General features: G+C 42.5%; 1 protein-coding gene across 2 annotated transcripts in view; it reads right to left on the bottom strand.

Moving 5' to 3' along the window:
• The window catches only part of med27 (mediator complex subunit 27), a 106,848-nt gene that overhangs the window by 64,148 nt on the left and 26,960 nt on the right, over positions 1-15,740 (bottom strand). For both annotated transcript variants that reach the window (XM_017716113.2, XM_017716112.2), the window contains exon 3: positions 11,865-11,995. In XM_017716113.2, the coding sequence (XP_017571602.1) occupies positions 11,865-11,995 (131 nt within the window). The remainder of the gene's footprint in view (positions 1-11,864; positions 11,996-15,740) is intronic.

The raw sequence follows: 15,740 nt of genomic DNA, 5'->3' as shown, positions 1-15,740 counted from the left end.
TTAACCAAAATGTAGTCATTTTTACACAAGTGTGATTAACTGAATTAAAATAAATACATTTTTGACCAGATTACAGAAGCATGATAGAGCATATTGTCGCTGTCATATCAAAACCATGCATCTCAGCCTTTTCTTAGTTTTTCATCTTTTGAGCAGCTGTCCTTTATACTGCATGAACGTTTCATAATGAATGCACAAATAGAAATGCTCCAAAATTACTGAAATCTCATTACACTGACTCGTGGTATAAGCTAAGACCTTTTTGCCTTCTCCTGCAAAATGACTATTTTGGAGATATTTTTGTTTTGTTTTGTTTTAGATGGCAATGTGAACCACTGATCTATTTGAAAGATTTAGGGATTTAGGGAATATTGTAGGTAGAGGGATCTTAAAAATAACACTTCCTAAGCGGTTCCCTGCTTGGACGTACGGTTCTCTGAGAAACCTTCAACCGGTACAAAATTTTTACATTACACAAAAGGTTAACTTTTGAAATGTTTTAGTAAAAAAACTTTTTGGTAAACTCTTCTCACTAACACATTTCACTTACAAAAATGCTTCACAGAAAAAAACTATACATTGAAAGGATCTTTAGAATACCAAAGGTATTTCTTCTATGGCATTGCTTCATGTTCCTAAATGTTTTTTGGCTGGGATGTGAGGTTCTGGAAAAAAAAGTATCTTTAATTTGTATAGAAACTTTACACTGTGTACAGGTTATGTAAACTTCAAAAAAAGGATCTTCACAAACAAATCTTGTTTATAAAAATAGTTCTTTAAAGATCTATTCTTAAAGTGCCTCTCTGGTGGTACTTCTAAGGCATCGCTACAAAGAACCTCCTGTAGCTTTGGTGACCAACTCACACAGCTTTCTTGCACTTTCAGGAAGTTTTCTGGATGATCCAGATGATCCCGTACATTCTTCTCCAAACATCTCCTAAAGCAGTACCACAAGTTCTCAATGGGACTTGAATGTGGTGATGGTGGCAGACCCATCACCTGAATATCCTTTTTGTCAACCCACTCAGTCATTGAGGATTATGGCATCTCACAATGAAAGGCACAACAGCACTTTCTTTGCCTCTGATACTAAGGGTGAGCGATATGGCAAAAATGTAATATTACAACACTTGAGGACATCTTCCTAGCACACAATATGCATGTAATGACATTTAAGTTTTTAAGGTTTGATAAGTTGGAACAGATAGAATGCACCAGCAAACAAAAACACTATTGAAAACTATGATGGGGCCCCGAAGTGGGCCACAAGTTCGATCCCTGGTGATGTTACAGCCATCCGTGGTCCTGGAGTCCAGGAGAGCTCAACTGGCCTCACTCTCTAAGGGTGGGTAGGATGGCCCCCAGTCTTCCTTTATATCCCAGTGCAGACGTTAGCTGACGTAACAGAACTAGTGGTTGGTGCTTTCCTCCGAGCATGTTCAGCTGTCCAGTGACGTTGCATTAGTGGTAGTTCGAAAAGATAGTGGCTCGCTTCACAGGTCTCAGAAGAAGCCTGTGCTAGCTACTGCTGCGCTAGTGCTGGTGGTTTTGAGGGAGTCCTGACTAGTCAGTGGAATTGGATATGTCTAATTTGGAAAGAAAACTGGAGGAACAAAGAACCCTATGATGGGGAAGAGTGACGAGGGGTCAACGGTAAGTACAGCACTTTCAAGAACACTGTTGGTTTGATAATCTGTCACAACTGTGTCTGTGGTACCTCTCTGTAATTGCCAGCTATTTTGATAAGATAAAATCCAGCTGAGATGGTTCCTGTGCACTGTAAGAGCATTAGGGCAGTGAGGCGAGGTAGATGATGCAGGAAGAGGGCTGTCCTGGACAGTCCACTGTAACAGAACAAGCTTGGCTTGGCCGCTGACGGGAATGGGCAGGACTGAAGTGACATCTCTGCTCTGCATCGATCCCACAAGGACAGCCGTCTACGTCCTGAGGATTCCTCAGCGCAGAGAAGCTGTCTGCAGCCGACGCATGACAACCCCAGCATGCATGGCTCCAAGGTCACTGTGACAGCAGCGCTGGCGACTTTCCAGCCCCAGGATGTCACAGAAAAGTCACTGAATTCATTGTTCTCCAAGACTTGAAGATCAAGTGTAATCCAGTAAGTCGCACAGGCATGAGGTAATACATCTAACCACGATGATACGAGACAATCCACTGTTAATCAAAAAAGTAAACCCTCGTGGGAATTAATGTCCTTAACATGTTAACAGTTCTTACCGTGGTTCATCTTTTTAAAGGACATTATGACGGGTCCTGAGGGTCAAGTCTGCAGCAGTGAATCTCTTTGCACTGGTGTGATTACAAGGATTGTGCAGACTAATTTCTCTTAGATGGCTCATCTGGTGGCATCAGATCTGTTGAGTGGATTTACTACTAGAAGTATAATCACCCATATTTATTTATCCCATTATAAACTATACCTGCTGTCCAAATAGCTGTTGGGAGTCTGTTCATGCAAGACTGGGCTCCCTTAGTGCCAGATTAGCTGATTAAATGCTGTGTAATTCTGTTTGGAGGATTAATATCTACACACATGGAGAACAGAGACATGGGAACAGAGAACTTCCTTGAGGCCTCAATTACACAGGCAAACTGCTCTAAAATGACGCTCTTGAAAAGTCGATCATTGTGTGGCTTTATTCATACAATGAAGCAATTCTAATCCCAGAGAACCACTGAACAGCAGTTCATTGTTTTCCCAGCACAAACATATCTAGGTTTAGCTGGTTGGCTAAATTGGCAGTTAAAAAAAAGAACAGTGGCTTTTTGTAAAAATCACACTCATACTCATAAAAAATACACACTCATAAAAATACATTCATACTCACAGACCTCGTTTACAAAAAGGGTTCATTGAAGAATCAGTCACTGAAAGGCTCTCTTAGGCAGTGGTTCTCCAATCGGTCCTCAGGGCCGCCCCACATTCCACATTTTTGCTCTACGGATTTAGGTTGGAGCAAAAATGTAGAGGGCGCTGAGAACCGGCTGTGATATTGGGATCCACAATATTTTGTGTCCATTTATTAAAGTCATGTTTTACCATATTGTCTGTGAACATGTCTCAGCATGTGCTAATGTCCTAGTATAGGTTAAAAAATACAATACATATGAAAACACATACTGCTTTAAGCTTTAGCTCAGATATAGCTGCTTTTCTAGCATCTCTGGCAGGAAACTTTTACGAAAAAGTAGAATAGTTTGTTGCAAAATGTCTCTTAATGTTCGACTTTTTGCGAGGCTGAAGTTGCTTCTCTTTCTTCAGCTTCGTTTTCGAATTTCCCTGTCTCACCTTAAATGGTACATGAGGTAGTAGAACAGGAAAATTCAAACAAGAAACTGGAGAATGAGAAGCTGACTACAGCTTCATGACCTTGTGTCCAACAGTTTCTTGATGTTGATTAAACGTATCAGGAGATTGCTGTTGTGAGATTGTTGTTACTATGGTGAACAGCAATCTAGCACCAACCTTCAGGGTTAAAGGGTGAATTAGCAGCTCTATGTCTATGTCAACTCCAGTAAAAGAGACCCCTGGTCTATGCCATTGCTCCAAGCAACCTTTTTTTGCCACTTTCATCTTTATGGTTGTAAAAAAATGCAAACACAAGAAAAAGACAACTACAAATTCTAGTTCATAAATCACACAAAGCTTTCAAATGAACTACTTTTATTCCAGTACCTCAATTAAGACTAATACCTAATAGACACCATCATACTAAAACTATTCAAACACTTTGCTAGCCCACAGGATGAAATATCTATGTAGGTCGTTATTGCATTTTCCTAGTTTGACTCTTCAAACTGTATGTTGCTGTGAGTGCGTGACTGTAGCCCTCACATTCAAATACAGCTTTTAAATAGCAAGAAATTCCACTGATTGCTCTCTTGATGAAGCCAAAGTTACATCTGGCTACCGCCGCGCTGCGAATTTGTTTATCACTGGAGTACGTTGAGTCTAAAGCATCATTTACAATATCAGTAATTGGGTGGAGTACACTGGACAGTGCTCGCTGGAGAACTTTGGAACACTCCAGTCAAACTACTTCAAACAAGACATGCCACAAACATAATGACCGCAAGAGACCTGCCATCACGGGGTCAACACTGCCATCATGAAAATAATATTACTGAACCATTAACATATCTACATTATGAAGCCTATTTTATATGCCATGCAGCCCTCTAACCAAATGAAGCCCAAAAATCACAACCAGTTATTTGAGTATGGGTGCATGCAAAACATAAGGTCCACCCCCTCCCCACCCACTTTACTTGATCCCAGATGCCAGGTTTTTATCATTGACAGTGAATTTGGGCAGGGGGGGTGTGGTTGCATAACAATGCCATGTGAGATTTGTTGTCAATGCATCTTGGAAGATGGACATTCTTTAAACTCTCTCTTCTATAAAAGAACAAAAATGGGTGAAGCTCTGATTTTCCAAAGTAGCAACTACTGCTCGATTACAATACGATTACAATAATTAATCATGATTCATCACATTCTTTTATGTAGTTTGGCGCAATTAATCACCATTAATTAATGCAAGCATTTGACAGACCTACAGACATGACATCACTTGTGTGATGTCAGGTTCACAGGTCAATCAAACGACTGTAATAATTATGATTAATTGGAATTATGTTCTGTGGTCAATCAAGATTAATCACTGTAAATGTATCATAACTGTAATTCTTCGACAGAACCCATGAACATGACATCATACAATGTGAGTGTGCACACTGTCAGGCTAGATTTGTGGATCATTCTTTTTTCTCTCAATATCTGATCCAGCATTTTGTGTTGACATTGTTCCGATATTGATACTTGGTATTGGATCAGTGCCGCCTCTAATTGTCTCCTCCGAATATTCAGTCCCTTTCAAACACATCAGAAAAACAGTCGCTTGAGACATATGCGCATGTGAGCAATTCTTCAGACTGCCAGTGTATTTATCAAGTCCTTGATGAGATGAATCAGACATGTTAGAGCAGGGAAAATGCTAAACAGTGCTAAACACTAATAGCGACTAATAGATCTGGGGATTTCGAAGCTTTCAGATTTTTTTCAGACGTTCCTGCATCCCTTGATCAGAGTATCTCACAGATTTAGCCGTTTATGGTTAACAGGTGTACATCATTTCATAGGACCATGACACTGCTGACAGCTTGGAGCAGGTCAGCTGATATACGGGTCAGAGTCCTGGCACTGTTTTTATATGATGGTCAAAATGAGATGAACATGCATTGTTCTTGCCAGGTTTAATCAAGGGGGACACTATGACGGGTGACCTGTATGTGCAGTTTTACCTCTGTCTGAGAGAGGCTGCTGTGTAGATCATCTGGACTGTATTCTGGTGCTTCTTCTCTTTTTGTAAACAATTAAACCATGATAGGCTGAAGGCCTTTGGCTGCCACGTGTGGTCCTGCTCTTGGCTTGCCTCCCCAAAGGGGAAAAAACAGCCACTATAAAACTGGAAGTGATGATTTCTGTCTCTGTAACCTGCTAGAACCATGTTTAATCAGGTCAATTCTGCTAAATTTGTATTTTACTCTCATTTCTCATATAAATATAATACAAAACTGCTCAGGACCATTTTTCCATGTTCAGGACGCCGACAGCTATCCAGAGCTACTGAGGTACACTGAGCCAAAGCCAACACCAGTTATGGCTCTCATGGGCCAGTAGTGAGTAGTAAAAATAGCTTTACAACTTCAGAGCTATAGATATAGTTAACAGCCCTTTGGTTTAAATGAATCTGGATTCTTATGTGGGGTGTGTTTATGGTTTCAGGCTGTTTTTCCTTTCACATTTGCACTGACGCCTGACTTCACCTGCCAGTACTATGATGCACAGTCCATACAAGATACACTGTTTAATATCACAGTACATCACTACAGAACTCTGCTGATGTGTGACGTCCATCCATCCATCCATCCTCAATCGCTTATCCGAGTCCAGGTCGCGGGGGCAGCAGCATAAGCAAAGAGGCCCAGGAATCTCCGATCTTCTCACCCTATTTCTCTAAGGGAGAGCCCAGCGACCCTGCGGAGAAAGCTCATTTCAGCTGCTTGCATCCGCGATCTCGGTCTTTCAGTCACTACCCAAAGCTCGTGACCATAGGTGAGAGTCGGAACGTAGATTGACCGGTAAATTGACAGCTTCGCCGTCTGGCTCAGTTCTCTCTTCTCCACCAGTTCTCAGTTCTCCACCATGATGGACCAGTATAGGGTCCGCATTATTGCAGATGCTGCACCAATCTGCCTGTCAACCTCTCGCTCCATCCTTCCTTCACTCGTGAACAAAATCCCAAGATATTTAAACTCCTCCACTTGGGGCAAGAATTCACTCCTGACCTGGACAGAGCATTCCACCCTTTTCCGACTGAGGACCATGGTCTCAGATTTAGAGATGCTGATTTTCATCCCAGCTGCGAACTGGTCCAGAGAGAGCTGGAGGTCCCGGTCTGATGACGCCAACAGGACCACATCATCCACAAAAAGCAGACGTGAAATCCTGAGGCCACCATACTGGACACCCTCCACCACTTGGCTGTTCTGAGAAATTCTGTCCATAAAAGTTATGAACAGAATCAATGACAACGGACAGCCCTGGCGGCATCCAAACCTGACTGGAAACCAATCCGACTTATTGCCGGCTATACGAACCAAGCTCCTGCTCCGTTTGTACAGGGACTGAATGGCCCATAACAACGAGCCCCTCACCCCATACTCCCGGAGCACTCCCCACAGGATCCCCCGAGGGACGTGGTTGAATGCCTTCTCCAAATCTACAAAACACATGTAGACTGGTTGGGTGAACTCCCACGCACCCTCCAGGACCCTGGTGAGGATAAAAAGCTGGTCCAGTGTTCCACGACCTGGGCGAAACCTGCATTGTTCCTCTTGTAGTGGTCGGACTCTCTTCTCCAGTACCCCTGCATAGACCTTACCGGGTAGGCTGAGAAGTGTGATCCCCCAGTAGTTGGAACACATCCTCCGGTCCCCTTTCTTAAAAAGCGGGACCACCACCCCGGTCTGCCATTCCAGGGGGACTGCCCCAGATGTCCACACGATGTTGCAGAGGCGTGTCAGCCAAGACAGCCCTACAACATCCAGAGCCAAGGTGTCCACCAACGGGTTCGGGGATTGCCGCCACGAGAGGCACCAACGACCTTGCGGTCACAGCTCCGATCCGCTGCATCGACAATGGAGGCACAGAACAGGGCCCACTCGGACTCGATGTCACCGGCCTCCCTCGTTATGTGGTCAAAGCTTTGTCGGATGTGGGAGCTGAAGATCTTTCTGGTAGGTTCCTCTACCAGACGTTCCTAACAAACCCCCACAACTCGTTTGGGTCTGCCAGGTCTGTCCGGTATTTTCACCTGCCATCTGATCCAACTCACCACTAGATGGTGATCGGTTGACTGCTCTACTCATCCCTTCACTCGGGTGTCCAAAACACATGGTCGCAAATCCAATGACACAACTACGAAGTCAATCAATGAACTGCGGCCTAAGGTGTCCTGATGCCATGTGCACTTACGCAAACCTTTGTGTTCAAACATGGTGTTTGTTATGGACAGACTGTGGCGAGCACATAACTCCAATAACAAAACACCACTCGGGTTCAGATCAGGGAGGTCGTTCCTCCCCATCACGCCCTTCCAGGTCTCACTGTCACTGCCCACGTGAGCGTTGAAGTCACCCAGCAAGACAATGGAGTCCCCACAGGGGGGCACTTTCCAGTACCCCCTCTAGGGTCTCCAAGAAGGCCGGGTACTCCAAACTGCCGTTCGGTGCATAAGCACAGACAACAGCCAGAGCCCGTGATGTGTTACGTATGAATGCAAAAAAAACTGGATGGTTGCATCATTGATTTTAGGCTTACTGGTTAATGATTAACGATAGTTGGTTATCAGTCAAAAGCATTTGCTAAATGTATATATTTTATGTTCTAGTGTGATCTTTTCAACACAATACAATGGCCTTAACGTGAAGGGCACCTAGGAAATAACATATATATGAAATATTACACAAATCAAAGCTATCCTCGATTTTATACCAAAATAGCCCCCCCCTTTGCATTGATGCATCTTCATAAACTCTTGGAGTTCTCTCAAGTAGAGACTGAAAAAGATTCACACATGCTGAGATTTTGTTGGCTGCTGTAGAGAGAAATTTAAAAAAGAAAAAAAGAAAAAAAATGGGGGGGGGGGGGGGGGGGGGGACATTTTGTTCAGAAAATAAATACACAGACTAGAGTCCAGCCTAACTACATATACACATCCTAGAATATCAAGTGACACTAGCTAGCGGTGCAGAATGGCAATGTGAGGGGAGGAAAAAAAAACACATAAAGGCAAACTTATATGAAGGTTGAGCTGCATAATTCATGCAAAGCTTCTTTTAGAAATGGCAAATTCATCAGGACAATAGCACCTGACAGAGGAGCGTCCGTCTCCTTTCACCTTGCGGCACCTGACGTCCTTTCTTCTTGTTCAGAACACACCCACAATGCACTGCAGCAGTGCAGCTCACACAGCAGTGAGCAACCATGAATCCACTTAGAGCGAATTCATCATGACAACTACGCTTTATTGTGACCGTTAACATTATTGTCTTGTCAGGAAACAGAAAACTTGTCTGTGTGAGTCTCGAGCTAAAAGGTGCAGCAATCATGAGCAAAACGTCATTATAACCAGGACAGCCCTGATACCCTGAGCTACTGGCAGGAGTGAAGGTTGAGAGAGCAGCCGCTGCTATTTTAGAAAGTCGTACTTCGGCAGAGCATCTCTTCGCAGAATTTATAGAATGTCCACTCATTGTCCACTCTATTAGACACTCCTACTTTGTCAGTCCACCTTGTAGATGTCAAGCCATCTGTTGCTGCACAGTTTGTGTTGGTCATCCTCTAGTCACTTCATCAGGGGTCACAGGACGCTGCCCACAGGACACTGTCAGCAGGATATTGTTGGCTGGTGGACTATTCTCAGTCCAGAGGTGTTTAAAAACTCCAACAGCACTGCTGTGTCTGATTCACTCAGACCAGCGCAACACACAGTAACACACCACCACCACGTCAGCGTTACTGCAGTGCTGATCCACCACCCAAATAGCACCTGCTCTGTGAGGGTCCATGGGGGTCCTGACCACTGAAGAACACAAACTACAAAGTGCACCTATATAGTAAATGGAGCTGATAAAACAGACAATGAGCATAGAAACAAGGAGGTGGTCATGATGTTATGCCTGATCAGTGTGTGTGTATTTATATTTATATATATATATAAAATATAATTATGATTAGAGGGCTGCAGAATCCTGCCTTCCGCCCGAAGACTGCTGGGATAGGCTCCAGCACCCCCCCGCGACCCTGACGGAGAAGCGGCTTAGAAGATGGATGGATGGATGGATGGATGGCTGCAGAATTAAGGCAAATTTATTTATATAGCACACTATATAAAATCAAATGAAACCAAATAAATAAAAATCTAATAAAAAATTAAAGTGCAGTAGCACTAAGTAAGCTTTTAAATTTAAAAATCAGGACATTAACACATACAACATTAAAAATGGAACTGAATTTTGACCGCAAAAACAAACAACAACAAAAAATGCACTGAATCTAATCATATGAACATTGTCACATTCCTACTCCAATTTTCATTTCTCACTTTTTAATATTCTCACATTGAGGTATTAGAAGCCTATTTGCTATTTGAACAGCAAAACTGGTTAAAACTCCCATCCCTAGCTGTTACAGACAGGACGTCCAGAACGCCAGTCCTCTGTCCTTCCTCACTGGCGAGGGAGGGAGAGTGGAGTAACACCTGGCCATCACTCTCCTCTGCTCTCTCTTTCCCATTTCTCCATTGTCTTCTCTTCATTCTCTCCCTCCTTTCATCTCCAGGCAGAAGCCCCTGCTCTGTCCTCACATCCTCCTCATTCCCACTCTTAGGAGTCTCTTATCAAAGCGCACCATCTACAACCCTGCTGACACCACGCCAGAGACAATGAGGTATTTCTCTGTGCTGCCATATGTGCACAATCAAGCACAGAATGGAGAGGGTGGACACCAGTGGCCACTCTGAGTCTGAGATAGCATAGCTCCATTTCAGATTTTATACATTTTTTGGCCATTTTTACGGTCAAAAGATCTAAAAATCCTGTTGCTGATACTGATATTAATTTTAAGTAGCTAAAAATGATGACAACCCATAACACTGACCAATTTAATTTTACATGATTTTTCAAGTATCTTCAGGTTTGTCACCGGATCACCTCAACCAATAAGGACGGGAGATTCAGAAAGGAATTAACCGACCTTGAAGTGTTGCTAGTTAAGAAGGACCAGGCTAGAGGGTTGATTTCACTAATCCATGGCATTTTGCTAAACAGTGTTAAACCATCGTCAGACACTCTGAGAGGAATTTGGGAAAGGGACTTGGGCCAACCAATCTCATCTGGTGTTCACGAGCTTAACTTTAAATTCATGAATAGGACATACTTTACTCCTGTTCACCTACAGAAGATTTCCAGACAGATCTGACTTGTGCTTTAAGTGTAAAACTGAAAAAGGAATGTTTTCTCATGCCTTTTGGCAGTGTAAGAAAACTGGCGTTTTCTGGGACAGAGTACGTATCACGGCAGAAAGTATCTTTCTAACAGGATGTTCAGACGTCCCCTGCCCTGTATCTTTTGGGAATAGGAGCGGAACATATTTTTGATACTGATGGCAAATTTCTGTTTCTAATGTTTTATTTTCTTGCAAAAAATGTATCCTAATTCAATGGGCCAGCTCCTCTCTGCCATCTGTTGAGCAGTGGCTTTCCCAAGCTGCAACTCTGCTTCCCCTGGAAAAACCGACCTACGATCTGCGTCACCAAACGGACAAATTCTGGAAACTTTGGACCCCCCTTTGGACTCACGTAGAGAACCTTTCTTAAAATCCTACATATGTTGGCCTGCTGTGTGAGGAACCAGGGGTCAAAAATACACTTAATATCAATAGAAAAAGTTTTTTTTGCGGGGACTTAAATTGTGTTTTATCCCAAAACTGGTATAATATCTCCAGACCAGACAGTGCATTCATAACCATTTCATGTAATAAATTCTGGCGCTATTTTACACGCATTAATCTCTTCAAATGTCTGGTTCCCATCATCAACGTTGTGAAGAACTCTGACTCAGTAAATTTATTAAGAGTTGTAAAGTATAACTCAAGTTCAAAAGAACTAAAATATATAACAGCAGTGTTAAAATGTTTATGCTGCTCTGTGTTCAGGAAATTCTTTTACCTTAAAAATGTTCAAACATTTATAAACTATGATTTTACTCAAATGCCCCATATTAAGTGACTTATTTTGGACTCGCTTGGGAGCACCCTCTAGCGTTTGAGAAACCCGGAAGACATTGCAAAGTGGTAGAATTCCTCCTTAACTAGCTCTCTGGTTCCACGTCCCAAACTCTCCTCATTTAACTATGTCAATGTAAATACAGTTTTCCATTCTATGGTACCTTTAATATCTCCCCAACAACCGTCAATGTACCACTCAAACCTCAGTGAACATATTGGCAAATAACATGACTCTAACACTGTGATGAGATACAAGGATAAAAGCTGATTTCAAAAACCATCTCTGAAAGTCCTTAAAGTGAGACTGTGTTAGGACTTTCTGAGCTCCAGAGTTTGCATTTTGCTGACTTTCATCACTTCAGCTAAAGATGCAAATGTTACAGTTTTGAAACTAATCAAGCAAAATCTTTAGAAAGCATCAAACTCTTGCCCAAGGGGTTCTTACAGTGATGTAACATTCAGATTTTGTAAAAAACAAATCAGAGCTACTCACTGGATGGGCAGGACGAGGGTGCTGGGCTGGACTTTCGGCCTCCTCTTCGCCGATGCTCCTATCTGATTGGCCGAGCGCTTGAGAGACTGCTGGTTAAGGAGGCTGGAGGCCAGGCCAGCATGATACTGCAACTGAAGAATCAAACAGAACAGACTCAGTTACACATTTGCTAAGGAAAGCCTGCTGCACTGGAGCACAGATAAGCATTTCAAACGAAGACCCTGAATGATTCATACTAGTAAGGGATTCTACACAGGAAGAATGTAAGTGAGCTACTGAGCGACTTACACCCAAAACCACAAGGTCACAGAGCATGATGAAGGAAAGAAAGATGAGGTAAGACTGTCAATAAGGCCTCTTCAACAGTCAATAAAACCAACTTGCAATGTATTTCAACACCTGCCTACATGGTTATGGTACATATACCAACTAATTTGAATCTCATGGGCTTTAAAAAGGGCACAAGTGTGGTCAGAAGTTCGTGCGTCCATATTTCAGAAATGCTCTTCAGAAATCTTCCAGATAGCTGTCTAATTAAACATGACTGGACTAATTAAGTGTTTACAGGAAAGTTTGGGGGGAAAAAAACGACACTGTTGCAGCTCTACTGCAGAATTAGATTTGTAGGCAAAAATGAAATAATCCTCCTTTGCAGTAAAATAAAGTTCTGCTGATCGTTCAACACAGTTTTAACAAGAAACAGTCTAAAACGCAGGAGTTAACATAGCGTATAACTGCTAATTCACCCTTTAACTCTGAAGTCTCACCTAGCTAGTAGCCAACGAAAAGGCAAAGATAAAGATTTATGATGCACATCAATAATTTGGAGACAAATGTACTGATTTGTGTTTATAATCACTTCAGCTTGTTCCCTGATACGGTTAATCTGCAACGAGAAACTGGCAAATACTAAACAGTCGTGAAGCTGAAGTTCGAATGTTTGAATTTTCCCGTTGCACCTTAAATGATGCTGCAGTTACGTTATGGTGCCTCAGGTGCCATTTAACATGAAACAGGGAAAAATTTAAACAAGAAGCTGGCGAAAGAGAAGAGACTTCAGCTTCGTAAAAAATGGAATGTTGAGAGACGTTTTACAAGAAACTGTTCTACTTTTGTGGAAAAGTTTCCTGCTGGAGATGTGAGAAAAGCAGCTATATCTGAGCTAAAGCTAAAAGCAGAGCAAAGTAAGTCTGGATTTTTGTTTATTTATATTTTTTTAGCCTGTACTAGGACTTTAGCACATACTGAGACATATTTACAGACAAGACGGTGATGTTACTTCATGTTAAATGTTACTTCAATAAAATTGACATGAAATGTTCCCAAGGTGGACTGATTTTCTTTGGAACTTGACAAAATGGCTCTTCTTAACATTTGGGTTGCTGATCCCTGGTATAGACTTTGCCTCTTCGCACCTCAACCTGCGTCTGCTTTAATGTCGCGCCCCTGAAGTGGCAAACACTGGCTGAGGGAAGCGATTCGGCTCACTGTAATGAAAATATAATGTTCATTTAGTGCATGGCTACTGCAGGTTTTGAAAATATATCCATAAAACACACAAATACTAACTCACACGAGTCCTTACTGCACTAAAATTATTATAAAGTTGACATTTTTATTTTTAATTATTTTATTTTAATATTAGTATTATTATTATTATTATTATTAGCAGTTGGTCCTGAAATGTGGAGGTGCTGCAGCACCCTTAGCACCCCAACTTATCTTTTCTTAAAGCTTTTCTTTTAACAAATGTTTACCAAAAGCAGCAATGTCAGTAATCTGCTCCTTCAGCAGGATACAGGGCTAATTACACATAACACTCCTTCACAACAAACTATTCCTCCATTTTTTTGTCTGGCCCACTTCCTTACTTCCTCTCTTCCTCTCTGTCCTTTTTCCTCACGAGCGGAACAGAGCGAAAGCCACGTGTTTGGCTTTGATGTTGCGTCCGCTCGGCGAGGCCTGTCGGCAGCGTTCTTCCTCAAGTGATGAAACGGTGTGAAAGATATCAGCTAGCTGAAATGCACAGGTGTAACACTGTGTCACTCTGCTGTCAGGAGCGCTGCTGATGGATGTGATGCGACTCTGGACGCCAACCATCTGTCAGACCAGGCGCCCAATCCGATATCGCCTCCATCTCGCAGTGGAACACAACCATGTTTACTGTAACCAGCCTCTCGCTGCTCACCAGAAAGACTGAATTCAATGAATCACCTGTGACTGAAATGTACCTTAAGTGAGAACAGTCAAATTCTTTTGTCTCTTTGCCCCCTGTAGCTGTGCAGTCTTTGAGCAGAAGTTAGCAAAGGCCTCTTGCGTGCCCCTCTGTTCATGGGATGCAGTTTCCTGCAGATTGTTCTTTCAGAACTTGGTTGTCTTCTAGCAACAATTCTTGCCTAGAAAAGTGAATCGATTTTTATTCGCAAGCCATGAAACACGCCAGCGTTCCCTGTCCAACAGTTTCATCTTTCAGCCACGATTCTGATGAGAATTTACTGTAGATGACATCTTTGCCCCCACTGGTCGACCTGCATGACTGTACGCTTTTAATACACCTGCAAATTCAGACACGTCCTTCTCACTATGGCCTTCAGCACAGCCAAATACAAAACACTCCGTTAACATCTGCTTTGCAACCCATTCTCCACACACTGAATAAGACATTTACTGCACTGTACCTCCTCTTCTCAATCTATGAATTCTGTTGCACGCCCTGCAGGTATTTCTAGCCTGTTCATCCTCGTGCAATGCTATCTGCAGGAGCCTGAAACTCCTACCACCTTAAACATTCATGGTGACTAATTTCTTTGTCCTGGGAGCTTTTTAACATTTTTTAAAACTTTAACATCAAAATCATTTCAAATCACCAAGAAATACAGAGTGGGATTTGTGCTCTTTAAAACCAAACCCTGCCCTTCATTGACTGAAGGAAAGCATTAAAGATGCTAATAACATTTACTAATTTAAAGGGAATAATGTGGTGGGGTGGAGGGAAGAGTCCAGGGACACTTGAGCTGTCAAGTGGCTAGTAAGAGAGGTTTTGATCAAAAAAAAAAAAAAACCCTGCTGTGGTCTCCGTAGGCTCCCCATCTCCTGTTTAGGGATTCGTCACCACGTTGCCTTACACAGACAGCGCTCTTAAATTAGAACTAACATAGACCCGCAGCTCATTAATCGCTATTAAAATATTCCTCCTATTGAGCTAATTAGCCGCGTTTGGAGGCTGCAGAGCGACGTTCTACGAGCAAGAAGCAGACGGCGCAGCACTCCCCCTGTTTAATTTGGCTGACCAAAGCAGCTGTGTTAACGGGAAATTATTTTAATTAACTGGATCCCGTTTTCGTGGCTAATGAGACTAGTTTGTAAGGCCCAGATCCTGCAGAAATGTATGCTGCTGGTACGGAGGTAAGCAGCATTGCGAGAAATAAACGAATAAATAACTGCACATATAAATAAATACATAAAACAAGGAAATAGAGAGAAACAGTACAAGACGCTGTCAAGACAATGCAGCTCAGAATGCCAAGTCCTGGCATGCGAGAGATTTGTTGCATGAAAAAATGATGGTGAAGTGAACCACAGTTCAAATTCTCCTGTTCCTGCATGTTGTTTAGTCACTTTAACGCCTGTGAAAGAAAGAAAATGATGAAAATTTGCATCTCCTATGGAGCAGTGTGCCACAAACTAAATATTTCTCTTAGAATTGACTGAGTCTGAAGTAAGCTGTGGAAAATGACAGGCCATAAAGGGACAGCGGGGAGCCACATCTGTCATTAGCTCGTCTCTGTTGTGTTGTGTTTTGGCACATGTTCCAGTCTCCTGCTATCTGCTCCATTCAATTACAGCAAGATCTCTTTCTTCCCATCCAGCTCGTGC

Source organism: Pygocentrus nattereri, chromosome 28, assembly GCF_015220715.1.
Source record: "Pygocentrus nattereri isolate fPygNat1 chromosome 28, fPygNat1.pri, whole genome shotgun sequence".
NCBI lineage: Eukaryota > Metazoa > Chordata > Actinopteri > Characiformes > Serrasalmidae > Pygocentrus > Pygocentrus nattereri.
Note: the sequence above shows the minus strand (reverse complement) of the source record. Positions and strands in the feature narration are given on the sequence as shown.